Source organism: Castor canadensis, chromosome 17 (genome assembly GCF_047511655.1).
Source record: "Castor canadensis chromosome 17, mCasCan1.hap1v2, whole genome shotgun sequence".
NCBI lineage: Eukaryota > Metazoa > Chordata > Mammalia > Rodentia > Castoridae > Castor > Castor canadensis.
In genome coordinates, this window is record NC_133402.1 from 46543028 (window position 1) to 46564730 (window position 21703).

Here is a 21703-nt window from a genome sequence, read left to right on the forward strand (position 1 = left end):
ATTAACAAATGCTCAAACACTAGGAATGAATTTTAGCAGGTATTTAGAAACTGCTTTTGCTAAAAACACTGATTCCTCACTTGGGTCTGCAAATGTCTAAAGGATAACTAAAAGCAGGAGAAAAGCCTGACATCTCTGCCTCCATTTTGTACCTGTCTCCTTTACTTTCAGTCTCTCTCCCAAGCAATCATCTTGGAATCCAGGAAGGACAGGACTGATGAATGAACATCTTGTGATACGAGGTGAAACTGCCCCCCCGCCGACAACAATGACTTTCTTATCATGACCCCCTCAAGAGATGACAGCGGTAACAATGTGTCCAGAAACCCTTGCAGAACCAGATCTGAAATCATGATGAATCAGACCACAGTTGCCTGGACTGTTCAATTATGCCTACCTCTCTCCCCCTACAATCCTTCCTCTATTTAGACCTAAACCTCATGTTTGTACCCCAAAGACAGCTGAAGTGCTGACTGTGCCTCTTACCATGGCGTGCCTGTGCCATGTTTTATATCTCCTTTCTCTGCTCTTCACCACTGCTCATCTTTTTATTTGGTGTGTTTTGGCAAGTGGCCAGACCTAACAGATGTGTAGAACCCCTGGAGTTAAACCTGTGGCCAAGACTGTCAGTTACAGTAGAACGGAGGAATCAGCTCTCCATGAAACGCCATCAGGCAGCTGAGTTGGAGAGGCAGGGGCAGGATGTCTCAGGGATGTGTGCAGTGATTCCAAGTTTTAAAGAAGGGACCCTCCTTGTTTAAATGCTTGCATATATGGACTGGGGCTGGATGGCACAGAAATGTTCATCCTGATACGTATTGAGAGCATCCTCCTTTGAAGGTTCAAGGTTGAAACCTCAATCCCTCTGGTCATCTTTACTGTCACCTAGTAAATGAATTTTGCATGCAACAACATCCATGCACTCTGCCCCAGCATGCTTCAAGCCCTGGCATTGCCTGACAGAGGCATGGCCCCCCACATGCCCACCTGCCCAGGCACGGGGTCCTTCATGCTCCCTGCCCACCTTGCCAGTAGATTCGGTACCCCGCAGGATGCACAGGTACACCATCAACCAAGCCAGGGTGAGGCACAGCGCCGGCTCCCACTGCACGCTTCCATTCTCCTGGATGGATGGTGAGATGTTGAGCGTTTTCCTGTACCAGAAGTACTGTGTTGATGAAGCCTTCTCGCACTCCTCATCATAGCCTGTGTGGTTTCCATTCAATGGGCAGACAGACCATGGCAGGGGATCCTTTGATCAAATGAGCATCAACAGAGAGGTGAGAGTGAGGCAGTGGTCTGGTGGGATGATGGGAGGTGGCCCTGATAGGAGGGCACTTAGAAAAGAAGGCTGGACCCAAAGGACAGGCAGCTCCTGAGACAGAAAGGAAGTCAAAGAGTTTGTCAAGGGTTAGAAGGAGCCTTGTGTAGTTTGGGATGTTGAATGATCCACAAGGTCCATATATAAAGGCTGGACCCCCCTGGGTGATGGTATTGGGAGTTGCTGTGGACCTTTAAGAGGTGGCAGAGTGGAAGTCATTAGGTCACTTGGGGTGGGGTCCCATCTACCTCTTTCTCTCTGCTCCTGTTCATGATGTAACCATTTGCTCCTGCATTTACTCTGACCATGATGCACGGCCAAGTGCCACCTTCATGAGAGGCCAAACCAGCCATGCCCATTTGGCTTTGGTCTTTAACCATGTGAGGTAAATACACCTTTGCTGTCTGTAAGTTAGCTGCCATAGGCATTGCAATGCAGCAATGCAAAGCTGACTAATACAGGGCTCTAATCTCATTGTGATTCTGCACGTGTTTCCTTAGGATGAGGACAAAGGCCAGGTGAGCTATGGCAGCAGAACTCTGATCCACCACCTCTGCAGGGGCCAGGCCAAGAGCTCAAACCACAAGCTCTGTGCCATCAGCCAGAATGGTCAGGACCTGGTCAATGGCTTCTAGTTTTTGTCAACTCAAGACCAAGGAGAGAAAGCCAAATACACTCCCCTCACCATAGTATGCCTCTCTTCTACTTGGCCCTCCTCCAGCTTCCTCAACCAACAGCTCATCAGGACATCTCTGCTGGTGGAGACAGTTATTTCTTCCATGAATGTTGGGTTTGGAAATTAGAGGAGATGAGCTTCAGCACCCTGAAGCCATCATGCCCCTTGAGTCAGAGAACCTGGGACCAGTGACCTCCTTAGGGCTGGAGTCAGCTGGGCTCTAGGCAGTTAGACTCCTGGACTTTGTGGTGTGGAGCCAGTGAGATCTTCCTCTGCTTTACTACTTAGAACAGGGTTCTGTGGTATTTATGAGCGAAAGGGCCTAAATGATGCTTGTGCAGTGAGCACGATCCATGGCCAAGAGGACAATAGATTTACTGTATGAATCGAGGAAAGAAAAATTATTCTGACCAGATTTGGGGGGTGGTAGGAAATCATGACCCTGCTCTGCAAAAATCAGTTCCTTGTTTATCAGGTTTTTCAGGGATCTGGGTTCCAGAAGCTCAAAGTCACTAGACAAAAATGTTCTAGTAACAGAAGCAAGTCGGACTGCCTCCTTGGCTTCAGTCCCCTATTTCACTGTACTGTACGCACAAAGGCCAGGGCATTGCCTGATGGGCCATGGCCACTCTCCAGTGACAGTGGGAGCCAAGTTGACACCCTGGACAGTATTGAAGCTCTGTGTTGGTGAGCCACAGCCTCACGGGGCCCCAGTCTGTTGGAATGTGAGAGTCAGGTTCCTAAGATGGCATCCAAATACCATGCCACTCTTCATCCGGGCCCATGAATGGGGGCTCTTCCAGGGCTGGTTTTGACTGACACAGTACAGTGGGGAAGAGCTGGGTTAGGCCCTCATGTCTTGTAGCTGCCCTTTTGCCCCCTTGGAAACCGTCCATTCTGTGAAGACACTCGGGTGAGACTCCTAAATGGTAAAGTCACATGGACAGAGAAGACTCCAGGAAGGAAAGAAGTGCCCAGTGTGCAGCCACTGGGAAGAAGCTACAGGGCATGTATGATCTGGTTCAGCTGAGCAATTTGCAGTCCTCATTCCCCCTCATATGTGTCAGCAGGTGAGGACATGGGGTCCTGCATCTGCTCAGGTGGGTGCCTCCACTGGGAAGGGCCCTTTGATGTCTAGTGCACTGACTCAACTGGTTATCCATTCCTCTTCCTCTTTTGTCATCTGGGAAGTGGCTGACATAAAGGCAGCTATGGAAAGGTGAGTGGGTGCTACAAGGAGAGGTGTACCTGAGACTGAAAAGTCTGAAGACCAGGAAAAGAAGGGAACATGAGTGGGGAGAGGAAAACTCCTCTGGTCTTGGGTACAAAGTCTGGCCCTCAGTGTGGAATTTGGCTTCTCTCTTTTCTTCAATTCCAACCCCTTCCATTTTCTGCAATGAGCATCAGCTATGGGGATAATCAAATGCCTGGTTTAAAATCTGTGTCTTTGAGAAGAGCCTACATCACAATAAGGTGACAACAGGGAACTTTTGAGTGTGCAAGGAAAAGGAAGGCTCACTGTGGAGCCAGAAATCTGGAAGGACCATGTCCCTGGCAAGAAGGGGGAAGAGGGGACAGAAGAGGATAAGGCCCCACCACTGCGGTCTTGCTGGGATGGCGAAGTCACTTCCCATCAGTCCTCACCATATTTTCTCCCAGGGCCACTATGAAATGGTTCTTAGTATTTTGGGGGCACATCCTTCAGAGAGACACCAGTGAAAGCTACAGACCTGTTCCCTAGCAAAGTGCACATGCGCACAAGCACCTGTCCGCCTGCACAATCTGGTCTGCAATTTGAGAGGCTGTGGATCTGGACCTGGCACACCCTTTCCTTAGTTTTCTGTGTCTGCTTCTCCCAGTCCTTCCTCCACTTGCTCATTCCCCTGGAGGCTGGCATCCTTACCCTCCCCCCAGCTCCCCAGGTGGGCGGCCCTGCATCCTCCTTCCTTCTTGTTCCTGTTCTGGCCAGGGCTGTGGCTCACCTGGAAGGAGTGGAAGAGGTACCAGAAGCCCCAGGCATTGATGACATTGTAGTACATGGAGAGGAAGAAGGAGACCACCACACTAGCAACACCTGTGAGGAAGAAGTGGGCATGCTTAAGACCAGATGAGGGTGACCCCGCCTCGTGCCTGCTCCCAGGACACACCTGTGGGACTCTCCTCTTTTCTGGGTGGAAAGAACAGACTGTGGCCATTGGTTGCCCTAAAGGTGCCAGAGGATGGGCTGGAGGGAACTGGGGAGATGCATGGTGGGACACAGCGCCCCCTGCTACCCATGTGCTCCTCCACTTCTGCACACTGGAGGCTTTAGCAGCACCCCATAACCTCTCGGGAGCGTGATGGGCATTAAATGTGCTCATGCACTTACACTCTGTCGACAGCACCTGGCACACAGTAGGTGCTCAGCAAAGGGGAGAGCTGCTAATGAGCAGGGAGCAGGTGTGTGCGTCCCCAGAATGGTTGCTGCCTGGGACTGAGTTAGAGCTCCTGTGCTGGCCAGCCATTTCCCTTTCACAGACCCCCACACTGGATCCAGAGAGGAGAAGAACTGTGTTGTGAGGTCCCCAGCGACTTCTGTGAGGGTGAATTCCTCACATGCTCAGGGAACACTATGGGGTCTCTGGGTAGGAGGGGACTGGAGAGAACCCCCACTTACCTACACCACCGAGGTAGGGGCTAATGGCCCTCCAGGCTCCGATGCTGCCCTGCCTCATGCGTTGCCCCACGGCCAGCTCCAGGTACAAGAGTGGCATTCCCTCCACGATGAGCATGACGAGATAGGGGACCAGGAAACTGCCTGTGGACATCCAGAGCTGAGGGCCAGGCCAGCACCACTGATGGCCTTACTCGGCCACTCACCACCTCTGTGCAATCACCCTTCCATCATTCTGCCTTTCTGATTGTCCATGTGTCCTACCTCCCACCCATCTGCCCTGGAATCTTTCCACTCCTCAGCCTAAGTGTCTTCCACTTTCAATAGTTCATTCCTGTCATTCCTCTCACCCATCTCTCTCTCATCTACTTGTCCATCCATCCATCCTTCCACCCTCCCATCCATCTATTCATCCATCCATTGATCCAACCATCCATCCATTCATCCCACGACACAGAGTCATGTCAGTTGTTGAAATTTTTGAATACTTGTTCTATGGGAGGCAAATTTCTGGTGTTCCCAGCTTATTGAGTGTCCCCTCAAAGGCCTCTGCTGGTCCAGCCTTTCTGCCAAATCCCATATTCCATCTTCTATTTCAGATCCTGGATCACTGAGTTGTATATTTTGAACACTTCTCTGAGTCTGTCCATCCAGCTTCTCTTCTCTCCACTTCCCTAGGGTCTGTGCCTGGCTCTGATGGTGCCCCCAGGAGCTGATATCTGAACTATCACTTTCCCTGGCTCCATTCTGAGCTGGGATTGGTATGGGAGATTAGCAGCTTGCTCCCTGTCCTGGAGAGAGACCCCCCTCCGGGTGCAAAGAGGGAGATTTTAGTTGCCTTGGAGTTGTCCAGGGCCACAGAATGTTGCTGCAGGCCTGATATCTTCAGAGATGGCTTTAGAGGCCATCATACTTACATTTGGAGTAAGTGTGTGGAGGTGAGAGTGCCCCAATACAGAGCTCCAGGCCACACCCTCCTTTTACAGAGTACCTCTGTGTATATCTGTTTTATATTGATTTCCCTTCCTTCCTTTCCTTCCCTTCCCTTCTTTCTCTCCTTCCTCCCTCCCTCCCTCCCTCCTTCCCTCCCTTCCTTCCTTCCTTCTTTCCTTCCTTCCTTCCTTTTCTCACCCGGGCTGGCCTTTAACTTGGGAATCCTCCTGCCTCCTTTTCCTGAGTGCTAGGATATGTGCCACCATGCCTAACTCATATCTGTTTTATTACAGAGATCTTCAACCTAAAATTTCATTTTGTGAAGGGTGCTAGGATTCAGAAAAACTTCAAACCCATCAATTCTTAAGGAACCAGCTGCAGACAATTCCCCTTGGGGGTGGTGGGGAGCCAGGTGTGTGAACAGAGCTGTGGACTCCCATTGTCAGACACATGCAGAGAGGCAGGTGCGCTGTACAGGGATACCCACTTCTGCCCCACAGTGGGCTGGCCCACAGTTCTTCTGTGTCAATCCCAACCTCACCCCAGTAGCTCCTCAGCCATCCCTGCCCAGCGCCTGGGTACTTGGCAGGGGATTTGAGAAAAGTCCAGGGGGAGAAGAGCATTGGATTCAAGCAGAATCCTGACACTGAAACAGATGATAGGGACCCACCTCTCCCTGGGACACTGGAGTAGGAGTTAAACCTTGTTAGAGCACTGTTAAATACTGATAAAGACTATAACGGATGAGCCTTTGTAGAAAGTGCTTTCGAAAGTTTATTTTTCCTTTAAGTGTACTAAGATTTGGGGTTTGGGGAGATTTATCTTCTTAATTGCCAGGACACTGGCTGCCTTGAGCAAAGGATTACCAACCAGGCAGCAGGACCACCTCACGCCAGCACCCAAAGCACAACCACTCTGGCTCCAGAAGGCACTGCCCCTGCAAACAGTTTACACTGGATGTTTTGCCATACAAACCTTGGCAAACTCCAGATGACCCAATAGCCATTTCCACCCAGGCCAGAGGAGGAAACAATTCCTGGTGGCCCAGCAGAAGACCTATGACTGGTGTAAATATAGTCCTTCATTTGCATAAGGTACTGCTATGGCTGGTGACAAGCACTGTGCCATGATTGGTGCAAATATAATCCTGCATTTGCATGAGGGGACTGCTGTGATTGGTGCAGGCATCCTTGTCACAACCCGTTCTGACTATGTACAGGCTGCTCAGCTCCCTTTCTGAGCAGCCAGGAGACACCCTCCTTTGCCCATTTTTGATTCTTGACATTGGTACAGCAGCTAAGCTGGTAACACAAAGAAAAGCATTAGGCAGGACAAGTGGTTCTTGGGGTAATGGGAGCCATGGACCTGAGTGGGAGTGGGAACATCAGTGAGCTCAGCCAATCACCACCATTCAGGCACACAGGAACAGAAGACAGCTGTAGGGTAGCCAGAGCTATGGGGAAAAAGCAGGGGAAGAGTGGAGGTAGCAGTGGGTGTCAGAAAGAGCACGCATCCTTGGGCAATGGGGGCCATCAGGCCCTTGGTATTGGAAGACAGCTATAGGGTGTCTGAAGCCCCAGCAACAGCAGCAGACAGATCCCACAGCAGTGGGGACTGTCACTGGGAGTGGCCTTGGGCCCACTGACACCATTGGGCTCGTGATAATGCAGGCGGCAGCAGCAGTGACAGATATGGCTGCCCTGAAAGTGAAACTGCCATCCGTTGGGATCAGTGGAAAGACACCTCCCCCTGCAGGTCCCAGCCCAAGGCGCAAAAGAGCTGTAACACTTCTGTCTGAGGTCTGACTCTCAAGACTCCCATGCCACTACCCTAGCTGTCAGAGGCCTCCAGCCAACTGCCACTGCCAGCTGTCACCAACTCTCATAGCTTGCAAACACCCGCCAAGGACCCAGAATAACTGGAGGAGCTTCTCCTCGCCTACCCACGATTTCTATCTGGGTGGAGCTGAAGGACCCCATGCCAACTGATTTGTGACAACACTACAGCTGACAGAGTAAGGCCTTACCGCAGAGGGAACTGGCTGCTCAGGTGTTAGGGTGAACAAGGAAATTCATGTTGCTGCTTAAACACCTGACAGTTACACGAGATGCCTCTCTGGTACACGTGCTCTGGCCTGCACCCACGTCTCTCACCCGCGGGAGTTCACTTACTCTCCCTACTGCACAGGGAGATCTGAGCACCCAAGCAGCTGCAGAGCGCTCTGCTCTGAAACTAAGCATCCAGGCATCGTGGGACACTCAGGCCATGTCCAGTTTCCTACCTTCTTCAACAAAGCTGTGGGAGGCAAGGGGCTCACCTCGCTTGGTTCTTCATGGGCCCACATATCCCAGAAGTAGAATGGCTGGGACAGAAGTGGAGCCCTGTGGCCACACCAGTGAGGGGAACAGCAGGAGCTATGGGTGAAGGAAAGTGAGTGCCCACACCACCAGGCTGGCCTACCTAGCATTCCTTGTGTGCAGGTGGGGCCTGAACAACCCTCCCTCTCCCTTCAGGTCTGTGCTGTAAGAATTCTCCAGGCCCAGTCCCTTCCGGGCCTGCAGAGACTGTTTCTGTCATTCACCAGGTTCTTCTCTATGCCAAAGGAGTGTGAGGCGGTCAGTGGCTGTCATCCAGGAAATACCTAAGAATAAAGGCTATGTTCCCACACCTGTGCAGAGCAACTGTCCAGTCCTCAGAAGTTATAAGATAATCTACTTTTCACTCAAAGTGTCAAACAGTAACCACAACAGGCCTGGTAAGGCCCACAGTCAGCTTCTCTCTGGCAGGACCTGCCTCTCTGCCCACTGCCCAGGGTCAGGTGGAAATCCAAAGCCTGGTACCAGGGTGGGGGCCATTAGCCCTGCCCTCTCATGATTTCATCACTCCCCCAACCCTCAGAAAACCCACAATTCAGAGCAACGTGTCCTGTAATGCTTTGTCAACAATGACGCCACAACAATCAACATTCATGTGCACATAGTGGTCCTCGATCCATATGACACAATTTATGCCGAAAAGATCTGAAAATGGATCACAGTCCTGTACGTACAACCAAAAACTATGAAACTATAGAAGAATAGGGAAAAAACCCTTTATGATCTCAGCAGAAGCACCATCTATGGAAAATCATGTTGCTAAATTGAGGATTCACTGCTCTGTGAAAGACACTTAGAACACGAAGGGACAAACCACAGTGTCTGAGGAAACTCTGTAGCAAGTATATACAAAGGATTCCCAAAATTCCGTGAAAAAAAACAAAGTACCCATTCAAACAAGGCACAAAAATGCCCAACTGAAAATACAGCGAATCCGTGAGATTGGGCAATTCACAAAGAGGATCGATTCACGGCTCATTGTTCTGGAGGAGGAGAAGCTGAAGAGCACGGTGCTGGCATCAGGGGGGCTCCTCTCCCTGCTGCCTTAGCCCACACCGCAAGATAACAGGGCAAGAGAGCCAGAGGTGGCTGGACCTAATTTTATGACAAACCCACTCGGAGATAATGACATTAATCTACCCGTGATGGCAGAGTCCTCATGACCTAATCACCCCGTAAATGTCCCACCTCTCAACGCTGCACTGGGGATTATGTTCCAACCCATGAACTTTTGGAGGCTCATTCAAACCATAGCACTAGTGCTCCACACTAGAGAGCCTTGGGAAGATGCACATTTAAGCCACAAGGAGATGCCACACACTTATTCGTATGGCTAATATTTTAAAATACTGACAATATCAAGTGCTGGTGAAGATTTGGAGAAAGTCTCACACGTTGCTGGGGGGACCTTAATACAGGGCAATCCTTTCAGGTAGCAATTTGATGTTTTCTTATGAAGTTAAGCCCATACTACTTATCATAAAACCCAGTAAATGGTCCTAGGTATTTACTAATGTTCACTTAAAACACATATTTATAGCATATTCATTATTGCCCAAACTGGAACCAACCTAATGTCCTTTAGTGGGTGAATGAACAAACAGATTCTGTATATCCATGCCATGGAATACTACATAGCCAATAAAAAGGAACAAAAGACTGATATTCCTCAAACATAAATGAGTTGCAAAAGCACTATGCTACATAAAAGATGACAGATGCAAAATGATTCAATTTACTTGACATTTTGGAAAAGGAAAAGCTGTAAGAAAAGAAAATAGGTCTGTGGTGGCCAGAGGCAAAGGAATGGGGAGGGACTGGCCACAGGCACATGATGGAAACACTACTGAATTCATTTGTCAAACTCGGAACTGGCATTAAAGATAAGGAGAATTTGCTGCAGGTAAAACTGTTTCAAGAAGAGAAGAATTTGTTTCACATCAGTTTGAAAACCTGCAATTCTCTTCTGACCAACCACTCTCATGCTCCTTAGATACAAAAATTCTTATGTTTGCCGGGCACCAGTGGTCACGCCTGTAATCCTAGCTACTCAGGAGGCAAAGATCAGGAGGATCGTGGTTTGAAGCCAGCCTGGGCAAATAGTTTTTGAGACCCTATCTTGAAAAAACCCATCACAAAAAAGGGCTGGTGGAGTGGCTCAAGGTGAAGACCCTGAGTTCAAATCCCGGTACCTCAAAAAAAAATCTGATGTACAAAGAGACCTTAGTGTGAGACAGGGTCTAGGAAGGGGGCATTTGTTCCCATGCGTCCTGAGGGGACGTACTGGGTGGATTTAATATGGCCTCCCAGTCTTCAGTGCTCCTCTCATGAAGAGGTGGGGTCTGTGTCCCCACCCGTGAATCCTGGCTGCCCTCGGCACATACTCTGCACATAGAATGTGGTGGAAAGGCAGCTATGTGTGTCCCAGAGTCCATGTCTCCTTCATGGACTTCATAGCCTTGAGAGTGCTATGTCTTGAAGGCATCTAGGCTCCTGAGGATGAGGGACCACCTGCAGGAGGACAGTAGGTCCCCAGCCATATTGCACCAAGTGCCACAGTGTAAGGGACCTTCAGTGGCGGGAGCCATGCTGGCAACCCACAGCCACTGCTTTCTTCCTTTTCCTGCCTCTCAGTACTTTTCACGTGAATTCCGTATAAACCAGGTTCTCTTACCTCATCCCATGCAGTTAGCAAAATCAGGGAACTGACTATATAGACTTGATTGACATTTTACCGATTTCTTGGTGTAGGATCCAGGTGCCAATCACACACGGCCTGTTGTAAAGTTCTTTAGGCTTCCTTTGCCTGTAGTGACCTTGACACTGGAGAAGTTGACCAGTCAGTTAGTTTGTGGAATGTCTCTCCTTTGAGTGTTTTGGCAGAAGCACTAAAGTGACCTGGTGTCTTTGCTCAGAAGCACGGTGTCCCCTGTCCCCTTCTTGGCGATATTGACTTTCCTCATATTGTTAAGGTGGTGTCTGATGGCTTTCTCTGCTGAAATTACTATTTTCCTCTTAGAAACTAGAAAGTTCCTTGTAGGAGAAATTTTGAGACCAGTTAGCAATCTGATTTCTCAGACTTTTGCCTTGTAGTTTGACGTGTCATCATGATTTTTTTTTTCCAGTTCTGGGAATTGAATTTATAATCTCCAGCTTACTAGGTAGGTGCTCTACCACTTGAGCCAAGCCCCAACCCTTTTTCCTGTTGGTTATTTTTTGAGGTAGGGTCTCTCTTTATGCCTGGTGACTAGACTACAATCATTCCCTGCAAAGCTAGGATGAGAGACATGGGCTACCACACCCAGCCATTGGTTGAGATGGGGTCTTGCAAACTTTATGCCTAGGCTGACCTTGAATTGTGATCCTCCTAATCTCTGCCTCCTGAGTGGCTAGGATTATAGGTGTGAGCCACCGCACCAGGCCGGACTAATGATTCTTGCTGGATATGAACTTCCTAATTCCATCATCTCTTCCATGTCCTAGTGTTTCCTAGTGGTTCACCATGCAGGGAACCACTGGGGCCCTGTGTTAACTCTCCATTAGCCTGGGGGAGTGGGACACTCACAGCCACAGGACAGTTGATAGAATGTCATGTGGTTAATTCTGTTTTTTTTTTTTTTCTTTTCTTTTCTTTTTAAGCAGTACTGGGGATTGCATGCAGGGATGTGGTTAATTCCTGCTCCTCTCATCTCCTGGTTACCTGCCCCCACCACATCCATGCACCACCTCCATGCTGGTCTTCTGGCTCCCACCTTACAGTTGTCTCCCTGGGTTCTTCTGTGACCATGGCCCTCTGGCTCCCATCCCTCCATCTCTCACCTGTTTGAACTCTCTGGCTCCTCCTTCCATCTAGGATAAAATCCATGCCCTCTCCTTGGGCTTCTGAGGCCTCCTGTTCCCTGCATTCCCTCCTGTTAGGTGGCCTCTGCATTCAACTGGGCTGTCCCTGGCCTGGATGCTTTCTCCCTTCTTTGGGTTCTCTGCCCAAAGAAGTCTCTGCTTGACTTCCTTAGTGGCTTCCCTGTCTGTCCTCACTAAACAGCCCCGATCCCCTGCTTTCTGGACTTGCTTTCTGCAAGTTACCTCTGTGGAAATGCTGTGAACGTCTCCTCTCCCTGGTGTCTGGGCAGAGCACTGGAGCCCAGGGGATGCTTGCTAAATGCAGGAAGGAAGACCTCAGGATTCATGAAACTTCCATGCATATAACTTCTTCCATCAGCTTCTCCAGATCACCCAAAACCAAGCTTGGGTCCTATCTCTGGCCTCACCAGCTGCTTGTCCTCACCTTGAGTGTCTTCTGCTCTGCCCACTCCCAGTCCCCCAAGAAGCTCACCAAGGACAGGGATGGGGCCTGCCTGGTTCACCGCTCAGCTTTAGCACCTGACAAAGGGCCTGGCACAGAGTAGGTGCTTAATAAATATTGTCAAGTGACTGCCTGATGGTACTTGTTCTACAGTAGTGGTTTTGCTTGGGTGAAGGGCATGAGGCTATTATGGGGGAGCAATGATGGAAAGGTCTGGTAAAATTCATCAGGTTTCTTAAAAAAAGTGTTTTAAAAAAATTTCATCTAGAACGTCTTTAACCTCTGCCTTTCCTTTGCATCTGTATTGGAAACAGAGAGGAAGTAATTTACACCGTCCTCAGAGAAGGTGACAAGACACAGTGGATCAAATTAAAAGGGTACCAGAGCACATCTTCCTCTAAAATCCATTTGGTGTGAGAAACAGAAGAAAGTGAAGAGGGTGTTGTGTTTATAGAACAGCATTAGTCAATGACAGAGACAAGCAAGGCAGAAGCAAAAGGGTATTACAGAGATGAAAAAGTATCACGGCTGAATTTAAGACCCAACAGAGGTAAGAAGTCAAACCATAATGTTAAGAAGTCATCCTGCAAGCCAGAGGAAAAGAAAGAGATGGACATCTTAGAAACAGAGAAGAGATGGAGCCAACAAGGCCAAGCTCCCACTCTATCTCAGGGAGAAAGCACTACAGACACAACAGGCAGGGCACACATGAGAACCCATCCTACAAGCCGTTTTCCTGTGTGTGAGTTGAGAGCACATAAATTTATTTGGTATTTTAGGTATCCAGGATCCCTAAGAACTAATTAAAATAAAATTGGCTGCAGAGTTTGCCCTTACAGAACTGAAGAAAGGTGTCTATTATATAGATTTTTGAGTAAAAAAGATTGTAACCCCTTCATGGGGTTACAAAAGAATGATAGTCTCAGAAATGATCAGAAAGCCATCTGCTCATTTCTTGAAAAAAATATTTGCAGATGAACTGCAGTGTTAGAGCAAAGGGGAGAATTCAATTTTGGAGTTGTGTTAGAAAAGAACTAGATAATGGTGAACAAACAAGCAAGGCAGAATCAAGTCTGAAAAGGATAACTACTGATTCATTGTGATAATGTCAAAGTAAAAAGGAATTCCTGAATGGGAAGAAATGTAATATTAATAGAAAAGTCATTGTTGTCATGTATGTGAAATCCCAGATTATGTCAACAAAAATTGCATAGTGGGATGGGGTGAGGAAGAGAGTAAGAAGTCAAAGCATGCTATGGTTTGACTATGTCCCCCAAATTTCATGAGTTGGAAACCTAAGTCCCAAGCTCATTTGTTAATGAAATGTGGAGGAAGGTCCTTTGGGCAGTGACTGGCTTGTTAGGGCTCTGGATTCATGAATTCATGAATTAGTGAGTTATTGAGGGAGTGGCTTTGTTATAAAAGCAAGCTTTCTCTGGTATACTTGTCCTCCCTTGATTCACAAGGTCCTTGACCCTGTTATAACACAGCACAAAGCCTCACCAGATGATAAGCAGACGACGCACCATGCTCTTGGACTTGCCACCCTCCAAAACCATGAGCCAGATTTCCATCTTTTCCTTATAAGTTACTTGGTCTGTGGTATTCAGTTATACCAACAGAAAATGGAACAAGACAGTAGGCTAAAGCTTTCAGCTTTCACAAGATAGCAAAAATAATAATTAATCTTGATATAATTATGGGAAATAAATACATCTTTTAAAAATTAAATCAACTACTACTGGAATAAAAGAACTTCTAAGTCACTTGAGAAAAAAATGAAAATACACTTTATATTGTAAAAGATAAAAAAATACAACAAAAAGCAAACAGTAAGAGAGAGAAAACTTGATGAAAAAATAACAGCAAACATAAGCTGATAATAAATATAAATAAGTCAAAGCCCTTTACTAAAAGATGGTGACCACTAAATCATAACAGTGTAAAACTTTATGCCACTTAAAGTTCCACATTTGGAGAATGGTTAAATACATTGTTACCTCTGTAACTGGAATTCTACAGAGCTATTTAAATTTATATTTTCAGAGAATACAGCATGATTACAATAGGTTAATTTTAAGAGCAAACTATCAAATGACGTATAAAATGTGGTTCTAATTTGCCAAATAAAAATGTTAGTAGTTATTTACCTCTAAGTGGGGGAATTTCAGGGAATTTTGTATTTTATTCTTTGCACATTTCTGCCAAGAACATGTATTATATTTATAACAACAGAATAGGTTATTCTAGATCATGCAATTGCTTACTTTCCTAATTACTATAGCAACACCTTATCTGTTAAACCCAAGAATCTCACTGGAGGAGAGTTCCTTCCGTGTGCCATTTATCCCTGCAGGCCCTCCCCTCATGCTGTGTCTCCTTTGATGCACACAGAGACAGAAAAGCCAGGGTCCACTATTTTCAGGGAAAAGTCAACTCAGACTTCAAACTCTTTGTCTCCTCCACTTACATACTTTTGTGCTCCACAAAAAAACCCCAACAGGGATTCTTTATCCTGATTTTTAATTCTTGGGACATGTGTACACATGCATGCCAATGTTAATTTAAGGAGGACACCCCAGGTGGTGCTGGTCCAGGAACTAGTTAGACAACCACTGCTCTACTCAATGTGACACTCCACCCCAGTCCTTCCTTGTCCTCATTCATTGTCTTCTGTCTTTATTTTCCCTAAAGTTTCCCATTCAGAGTCAAATCCAGTCAACATTTTGAAAACAAAAAACAAAAGCACATATGAGGAAAAATCATATCCCTGACCTTTTTGGTCTAAGACTTCTAGAATTCTCCTATCTCTTCCCTCTTCCTTGTGTCCATCAGTTCTGGCAGCTTCTTCACTTCACCTGCTACCCAGGCATCCCAGGCCTTCATCCTGCAGTGTCCAAACAGCAGCTCTGACCCCACCACTCCCCTGCTTAAACCCTGGCTTTGCCCTTGGCGTCAAATTCCTCCATCTCAGCCTGTGATTCAAGGGCCTTGAGGACAAACTGACTTTCTTCTCCATCCTACTGCCTCTCCTGCCATTGCCCTGGTCGCAGCCCATGGATCCCAGCCACCTGGAGTCTCCAGCCATTCCCTTCAAACACATGCTCTCTGTGCCCTTTTCAAACTGTTCCTCCTCCCTGATGAGCTCCTACTCTGTCACTGCCTGGATTGGACGATGGAATCTTTGGACAATGAGTTCTCGAGTTATTTCAGCAAACTCTCTACATAGCCCTCTAGGAAAGCTCCGCCCACTGTGTGCTGATGGGGTGTTTCCACATTTGCTCCCTTCCCACCCCAGAGTAATGGCCATCTTTGCCACCTCCCCTTCTACACTGTCCTGGCTTGTGGCTGATATTCAAGGAATATTTCTTAAGTGCCTGGAAGATTTCTATTGTTTGTTTTTTAATTGTTCCGTGCCTCTTCCTGTTTATTAAAGGATGTGAAACTGCACAGCAGAATCCTGTGTGGATCTTTTAAAACTCCTGAAGACAGGCCACACCTAAAGATAACCCGGTCAGGACTTCTGGGGGCAGGACACAGGTGTCTGCATTTTCACAGTTCCTGGTAACTCTAACATGCAGGCAGATAGAGGCTTCTCCACCAGTGGGTGGACACTGTGTTCTGACTGGTCGCTTTGCCTCCCCTCAGCAGGGTGGAACATGTCAGACCCCACAGTGCACTGCAAGGGAGGGATGGCTTAGCCTGGGCACCCAAGGAGGCCTGCACGTAGGAGATGGCTTTTGATTTTGAAAGGAGGAGGTTGCCTGAGAAAAGTGAGGAGCAGAGGGTGCCAGACAGAGAGGGAGGACACTGGACATTGTGGGGGTGCACTCAGAGAGGGGAACAGGTGGAAAGGAGGCTGGACCAGAAGAGACAAGGGATCCACACAGGAGGAAATAGGGGATACACAGCTCTTGGCCAGGCCCCCCACAATGTCCAGGTGAAGCCATGGCCAAGGGTCACAGACTATGGGAGGAAGGTACCCTCACAAGGGGTTCCTGAGAGAAGGCCTGGACCTGTGATGCAGCCACTCCTATCCAGCTGTTATTAAACACAAGCTGTGGGGTGCTGAGGAGAGAGCCCCTCTTGAACACAGAGATGGCTACCCTTTTCTTTTCTGCATATGTTTCCTGTCTGTGGCTGACAGGACCCACCATGGGAGTGCTGAGAAGGTGGGACTGGATTTCTGCGGAAGATGATCTCCAGCATGCTTGGCATGTGCCAGGAGCCCAGTGGAGGGCTTGTCACTAGGACTGACACTGGAGACACCAGGAGGAGCAGCTGGTGTGGCCTCTCTGAGGCCCTAGCCATAACTGAGGGACCTGTCATCTGCAGTTCACTTTGGAAATGGTACGTACTTAATGCTTTATGGCCTCCAAAACTCTGTCCCACCCAGGAGAACTGCAGAAACAACACATCCGAACCTGAACATGCACCCACGTGTGTGCACACACACACGCGCGCGCACACACACACACACACACACTGTAAGTGAGCACCACTGCAGTTCTCCATCCTCCCTGGACAATCTAGTGGGGATCAGCCCCAGGCTAGGTGCTGACCTGAGCATGGCTGCAGTTGCATGCAAGGGCTGGCACAGACCAGCTCACAGCACCAACGGTCCCCAACTCTTCCCATCCCCACATTCTGGGACAATATGGTGGCAATCTGTAATCTGCCATGGTGGGAGGATTTACCCCACCATAAATAGCAACTGCTATCAGTTAGGTCCTGCTCTCTCCACCAAGTCCCCTCACCCCGACAGCTCCCCAGCAGCTGGTAGAGTGGGGGCCCATGAGCACCTGTGACCCTCCTGTAAGGTGTGGTCCATGGACCAGCAGCAAGGGCCACACAAGGAGCTTTTAGAAATGCTAAATCCTGCTCTCCTCTCATTCGAGATGTAGTACTTGAAGCAATTTGGGGTGAGCAGAGTTAAAGGAAGGGTTGGAAGATCTGGCTTCTGGCCTCAGAGAGGATAGGGGCTTTAAAAAAATGTTTTTAAAGGATATATTCATTATACAGGAGGGGATTCGTAGTGACAATTCCAATTAGGCTTATATTGTACATTAGTTATATCACCCCCATCACCTGCCCCCTCAACTTCCTCCCCGCCCCACTTAAAACAATTGTAAGAGGTTTTTTTGGTTCTATTTCATATAGGTATATGAAGTCCATCAACCATATACCCTCACCTTCATCTCCCTCATTCACTCCGCCCCCTCCCACTAGTACCCCTCCCCACTGTAGCTATTTTCATTAATATTTGAGTTGACATTCAAAGGGGTTTCTCAGTATATCCCCACTATGGGTATACCCCTTCCATTGGAGTAGGGGGGTTGAGAGGAAATAGAGAATCAACTCTGAGTGTCACTGTTCCTTTCCCTCACTGGGCATCCTCTGATCCACCCCCCATTCAAATATCACGCAGAGAAAATTTAAGAGAAAAACATCCATATTTGCCCCAGTCCCACAACTGCTGTCACTTCTCCACACTTTGTCCATGCCCGTGTTTTGTTTTCACACACTGGTGTTCAGAGCATCTATGTCCCTGGCTTCTTTGTGAACTTTGACAGGCTGACTTTAAACAAAAAACAAAACATGATTTGAAGTTCTCTTTGCCGTGTGTGTGTGTGTGTGTGTGTGTGTGTGTGTGTGTGTGCTGGTGGCCACAGCTGCACAGAATTAACATTCTCTCTCTGGGGCTTGGCCCAGGGAGAGGAAGGGAACGGGCTGAGGAAAGCGGCACAGACTCTAATCCACTTGATTCTGGAAAGTATTTGGCACAGCCAGGCTCACAGTTTATAAACAAGCTCTTTGTTGGCCAGGCATTTGCAGCTTTGAGCAGGTTATACACCCTTTGGAGTCTGCCCTGATGTGGCTGGTGTGTCCCTCACGTGGAGGAGAGGGGTGGTGTAAACACTGGGGTTTGGGCAGGTGACTCATTTATTCTACTGCTTTGCATAGCAGACCTTGCTCATTCATTCTACAAGTGTTCATTGGGTGCCTCCTCTGGCCCCACCCATTATAGAGACTACAAGGTGGGCAGGGAGGCAGGAAAACTTGAGAGCTACAAGTGCAGGTAGTGGGGACATCAGAAAGGGCAGAGGAGAGGGTAGCATAGGAGTTCTCCAGGCTGAGAGCAGAGCCCGGTGGAGAATGTGCCTGCGGGAAAGGAAGGCAGGGAAGTACGTGTTGGGGACAGAAGGCTGCTCAGAGGGCTTGGGGGCTGGGGGGAGGGTTGAAGATGAGTGATGGGGAATGAGGGAGAAATATCAGGTAGGTGTACCAGACAAGTTGTTTGGTCTTTATTCTGGAGACACTCACCATTTACCTGACCTACAGGCATCCCCATTCATCTGCCCATCACCCATGCATCCACCTGGCCACCATTCTCTATCCAGCCCCCAGTCATTTGTCTGTCACCCAAACAGACCACGTGTCTTCCATACCAGAGCAGGATCTCTCCTTGTTTCTTCTTCCTGAGTCCTGACGGTCTGGAAGGTTCCCTAGCAACTCTTAGATACATATTTGACTTCAGAACCAGTCAGCTCCACCCGTGCCCACCTGCAGACTGTTCTGGCGATGGTGTCCTTATAAACAAGGAGGTAAGCTGTCATGTGGCAGTGAGGTTCACCTGGCGTGGCAGCTGGGAATTGTATACACAGAATAAAGTATCCTGATGGTGCACTGAGCAGAAAAGGATGTGAAAATCTCCTTCTGACAAATAATCCCTCCCAAGGCCAGCTCTGAAGCTGAGAGCACATCACAGCAATGGTGCATTTGTACACTTCCATTTAAAGAAGGAAACAGAGTGTTAAGAATGTGCTGGTTTTCAAACTCCATGGATTAATCTTTTGTTTAGTTGATTTTGAGCTGGTGGGGGTGACAGGAGGAGGGATCAATGTTTAGGTCTTGATGGTCTTATTGGATTAAATTGTGTAATTACTTGATCTAACATCTTACACTGTCCTGTGTATGGAGAAAAAAACCGTGCTGATTTGAAGACACACACACTCACAGAGCACAAGATAAAAAATAAAACACTTTGTTATTGTTAACACTTTGGTATTGCCCTCATTCTCTTTTCTCTGCATATTTTAAACACAACTGTTTAGAATTTTACATCCATTTTATACAGCTTTGAATCCAACTTCTTCTCCCTCCGTTTAATATATAAGAAAATACTCAGATGAAATTTTATGAAAACTCTGCCTTAACGGCTGACAAGAGCCCCACTGCGTGGATGCCCCTTACTGACTGGGTCCCGTCTAGTGCAGAGTTGAGGAGGCTTCCAGCGCTCTGGTCTTGTAAAAGAAGGTCTTCCTTCTGAAGTCTACCTTCTGTTAGAATGCTGATTACGCTAAAAAATGAAACAAGGGAGAAAAAACTTAACGCCAAAACTTAGCTCCCTCTTGCCACACTGCCCTCCTGAAAGGACGTGGCCTTTCTGAGGGTCTTTGGTGTGCCCGGGAGGAGTTCCCAGCTGTGCACCGCTAAGGGAGAGAGCCCTTGAGTGTGTGGCATCTCTCTACCCACAACTGCAGCCAGGGTTCAGAGAAAACTTTAAAAAAAAAAAGCAAACAAAAAAAAACTCCAGATGTGGAATCATTTGTTTTCCTTGCCTTCTGTGAGACCCAACTCAAACCAATTTCTTTCAAACTAATCTTCTCCTTAAAACGAAATTGAAGAATTGCTCCAGATCCTCGTAACCTGAGTTTCAACCTGTTGCCTTGGGACTTAAATTTCAGATCGGGAAGCTGTATGACGGGTTTCTGTTGAAGGAGACAATTTCCTACTTCATTTTACTCCCTAAGAAGTCAAGCCAACGCCACCTGTCCCCCTCCCTTGGAGAGGAGAGCAGCGACCCGCGCCTCCACAGCTCTGGCCTGACTTGGCCGCCCCGGAGCTGCAGCTCGAGCTGGGGCAGGAGGGGTGTCCGGGAGCGACGCTGGCACCCGGATCCTCGGGGTCTTGCAGGCTGCTGTGTCCATCCCCGCGCGCACCCCAGGCGCGCGCACTGCAGGGCGCGCGGGACCCGACGCAGAGAGCGAGCGTCGGGGACGCGGAGCGCGGGCACTCACCTCCGCCGTACATCTGGCACAGGTAGGGGAAGCGCCACACGTTGCCCAGGCCCACGGCGTAGGAGATGCAGGCGAACACGAACTGCAGCGGGTTGCCCCACTGCGGCCGCGCTTTCTCCATGGCCCGCACCCCGCGTCCGAGCGGCCCGGCTGTGTCTGTGGCGCCTTCCCGCCCGGCTCGGCCTGTGGGTGGCCCCGTCCGCCACCGATCGCCCGCCTTTTAATTGCTAATCTCATTAACGGCGCGCCCGTCGGAGGGGCGAGGCTGGTAAATGGATGACGGCGAGCCCCACCCCGCCTGGCCGCAGGGCTGGGAAGACGTCCGGTGGAGATCGCGGGGCGCAGGGCCGCACCCCTCCTCGTTCCCACACCCCTCTTTGCATCGGTTGCTGAGCGCCTTGGAGGGATCAACTTCCTTCAACCCCCTACCCATCGCTTACCCAGTGCCCAGGCATTGTCGTTCACACGCTGTAAGGGACATTCTGATGGAGGGAAACGCTTAAATGTCACAGGATATCTTCAACCAGGCTTTGACCTACACGGGGACAACTTCATATAGTTCAACCTAGTCCGTATATAATTCCAAGACACAAGAGACAACTTAGGCAAAACAAAGGGACCAGCAGTCAGAGAGGTGGGTTTCCCAGACATGACATTTGTCCAGAGACCAGAAGGAAGTAAGGGGGACTAGGGGTGTAGCCTAGTGGGAGGCTTGCTGTCTAGCATGCATGAGGTCCTAGGTTCTATCCCAAGCACTGCCAAAGTAAGGGATGTCTCCCCTGTCTCCAGGGGGGAGGAAGGGCCATGTGGACCCCAATGTCACTCCATCCACTCAGGGGGTCTCTGTGCCTATGTGTGCACCAGAATTGGGTTTTGAACCACTTGTGTGGAATACTGGGCCAGAGTAGGGGTCATGGATTTCCATTCATTAGGCCAAGGGGAGACCCAAGAAACCTATTTCTACCAGTCCTGCAAGGTGATTTACTTGAAGGTGGTCCCCTGATGTCACAATACCTGGTGCTTTGTAGTAAAGCAGAGTCTGGGTTTGTATCCAAACTGTCACAGACTTAGCTGTGTGTGTAGCTTTGGGCAAGTAACTTAATGTCGCTGAACCTGTAAAGGGAAGGGAACAAACCTATTCTCTATTCTCTCCACCCCCCCTAAGGAAAGGCTCCTGTGAGGATTAACTGAGAATTTACTACCTGACATTTAAGAAGAGCTCAGTAAGGAGGCCATTATTATTATAAGTGCCCAGAAGGCTTAATGAATGAGTAACACTGTAAATAAGTTAGTATTAATAATATACAATGAACAGTTAGTATTACAATAAATAATATACAATAAACATAATATAAATAATA

At 48.5% G+C, this 21703-nt stretch overlaps 1 protein-coding gene across 2 annotated transcripts in view; it reads right to left on the reverse strand.

The window, feature by feature from the left end:
- LOC109676896 (sodium- and chloride-dependent transporter XTRP3A) overlaps positions 1–20574 on the reverse strand; it is a 44157-nt gene extending 23583 nt beyond the window's left edge. The window contains exons 1-4 of one of the 2 annotated variants that reach the window (XM_074060299.1): positions 20343–20574; positions 4654–4794; positions 3980–4071; positions 1025–1252 (exon numbers count right to left, since the gene is read on the reverse strand). In XM_074060299.1, the coding sequence (XP_073916400.1) occupies positions 1025–1252; positions 3980–4071; positions 4654–4794; positions 20343–20463 (582 nt within the window). In that variant the 5' untranslated portion in view covers positions 20464–20574. The remainder of the gene's footprint in view (positions 1–1024; positions 1253–3979; positions 4072–4653; positions 4795–20342) is intronic. The other variant, XM_074060300.1, reaches the window with a different exon arrangement.
- Between the last annotated feature and the right edge of the window lie 1129 nt (positions 20575–21703).